Genomic DNA, 2168 nt, shown 5'->3' on the forward strand with positions numbered 1-2168 from the left:
TGTATGTGTGTATGTGTATGTATGTGCGTGTACATATATATGTATATGTATGTATATGTATCTGTATGTATTTGTATGTGTGTATGTAAATATGATTTTTTTTTTTTTTTGCTTTCGAATATGTTTTACTAACTCAGTATTTTGACTGTGTACTCCAGTTTCATCTACTGCCTTTAAAAAAGTTATTTGTTAAAAGAAAGTGTAAAGTTTTGTCCTTTCATTCAGTGTCGAGAGGTCCAGAGTTGTTACATAGTATCCTATTTCTATTTTATTATGTAAATGTAAGCTGTGGTCAAAAACTATCTATTTATCTATCTGTGTGTGTGTGTGTGTGTGTGTGTGTGTGTGTGTGTGTGTGTGTGTGTGTGTGTTAATTTACATCAGGAAAAAAATTCAGCAACACAATAGTATCACTAAGACACCCGAAATCAAAACAGTATCTTCCACGCAGTCTAAATTTAACAGTATCAACAATACAACCAATCAAACAATCATCTGCATCAAAGCCTGCATCAGCACATTAACTGTAGCGGTAATTATCATCTCAGTTCCAGTGCCATCACAACAATGTTGCCACCACGGCTCCTTCCCGCTGCCTGACAAAGTTTTGTGGAAAGTGTATAGGGCCAAAAAAGTGGGGTCCTTGAGCGAGACGTTCGTTCGTAGCGTGCGTTAACAGCGTCCCGTGGATATATAAGGAGACAGGAGGCGTGGAGCACCATCACACCGGACACAGCACAACACTGGTCGACATGAAGACCCTGGTGAGTCACATTTAACCCACGGAATGCAGTGCTTAATTTCTACAACCTGTAGATGAATTTCCTCATCTTAGGTGGGATTTCTATCGTGCAGGTGTTACTGAAAGCTATATCTAATGCTTCCATAAGTCCCAGCTAAGCTAAACTAGTCTGGATGCAGCAGTAATTAAATATAATATCCATCATTCATGTGACGAGGGTGACAGTGTCTTGAAAGAGATCATGAGTTTGTTATTAACTGTGGCTATTCATGGTACGAAATTTAACAGTAATATCAGAAGTGTTGCCTTTGTTTTCTTTACGCTATATAAAGCAAGGATGTTATTTGGATCATGTGAGACAACGAATTATCTCATTTCACGGAAAGTGTGGGAAATGAAGAGGAAAGTTATATTGATATCTCGTCTGTTCATTTATTTAGTTATTTGTTTCATTTATATTTTGAATCACAGATATTAACATTGCCTGTCATCGTTATTATTTAATTGGTGCATAGTTACATACACTGTCTCCTCTCAGACTGTCGTTGCCCTGGCTGCCCTCTGCCTTGTGGCCGTGAGTGCCGAGCCGGAGCCAGAGCCTGGCTTCCTCCATGGCGGCCATAGAGGTATTGGATTCCACAGAGGAGGCTTTCGTGGAGGCTACGGAGGCTATGGTGGCTACGGACGCTATAAGAGGAGTGCCGAGCCTGAACCCGAACCCGAGCCTGGCTTCCTGTCCTACGGCGGCTATGGTGGCAGATACGGGGTTGGGTATGGTGGCGGATACGGTGGATACGGACGCTGGAAGAGGAGTGCTGAAGCCGAGCCTGAGCCTGGCTTTCTTCGTGGCTATGGAGGCCACCGTTTGGGAGGCTTTGGTGGCTACGGAGGCTACGGCTATGGCTACCATGGGTGAGCTCTTGTCCAGTCGTCCGTCACCAATGGGTCATAAACAATAAAGGTCGATGTATACAAACAAAAATAAATACTCTCGAAATGTTATGGAATGCCTATGATTACTTCCTAAAAATATATATTTATCATAACTATGCAAAAGTGATTGGCGACTCTGAAGTCAGGACAAACTCGAATATTTGACTTCTAACAGAGTTTGCATTATTAATTTTCCCAGATGTTTCCTGGACGGTTTTTATAGATGCTATATTTTCAACTGATTTAGCTCGTGGCTGAATATGAAAACATATTACAACACAAATTTCTTAAGTATGGCCGAAGTATATTTTGTTCCACAGACTGGGAATAGCGTATATTTTCCGTAATACATTAAAAGGAACATTGTCGTTGTTCTCTGATGATTTGAAAACGGAAACCGTGGTTGAAAAATGAAAATTGTTACTTGTAGCACGAGTCCTACGGTAGCTACTACCTGCCTGTAAGGCTAAAACGTAAGTTTACCATGGGACTA

The 2168-nt window shown here is 41.0% G+C and overlaps 1 protein-coding gene across 1 annotated transcript; it reads left to right on the forward strand.

The window, feature by feature from the left end:
• Positions 1-752: 752 nt before the first annotated feature.
• On the forward strand, positions 753-1658 carry LOC145414222 (uncharacterized). The gene is made up of 2 exons (XM_080283799.1): positions 753-764; positions 1281-1658. Exons 1-2 carry the CDS (start codon positions 753-755, stop codon positions 1656-1658), a joined length of 390 nt encoding a protein of 129 aa, XP_080139925.1.
• The last annotated feature ends 510 nt before the right edge of the window (positions 1659-2168 follow it).

Source organism: Coenobita brevimanus, chromosome 98 (assembly GCF_032717465.1).
Source record: "Coenobita brevimanus isolate Jiangsu-jjx chromosome 98, ASM3271746v2, whole genome shotgun sequence".
Lineage (NCBI taxonomy): Eukaryota > Metazoa > Arthropoda > Malacostraca > Decapoda > Coenobitidae > Coenobita > Coenobita brevimanus.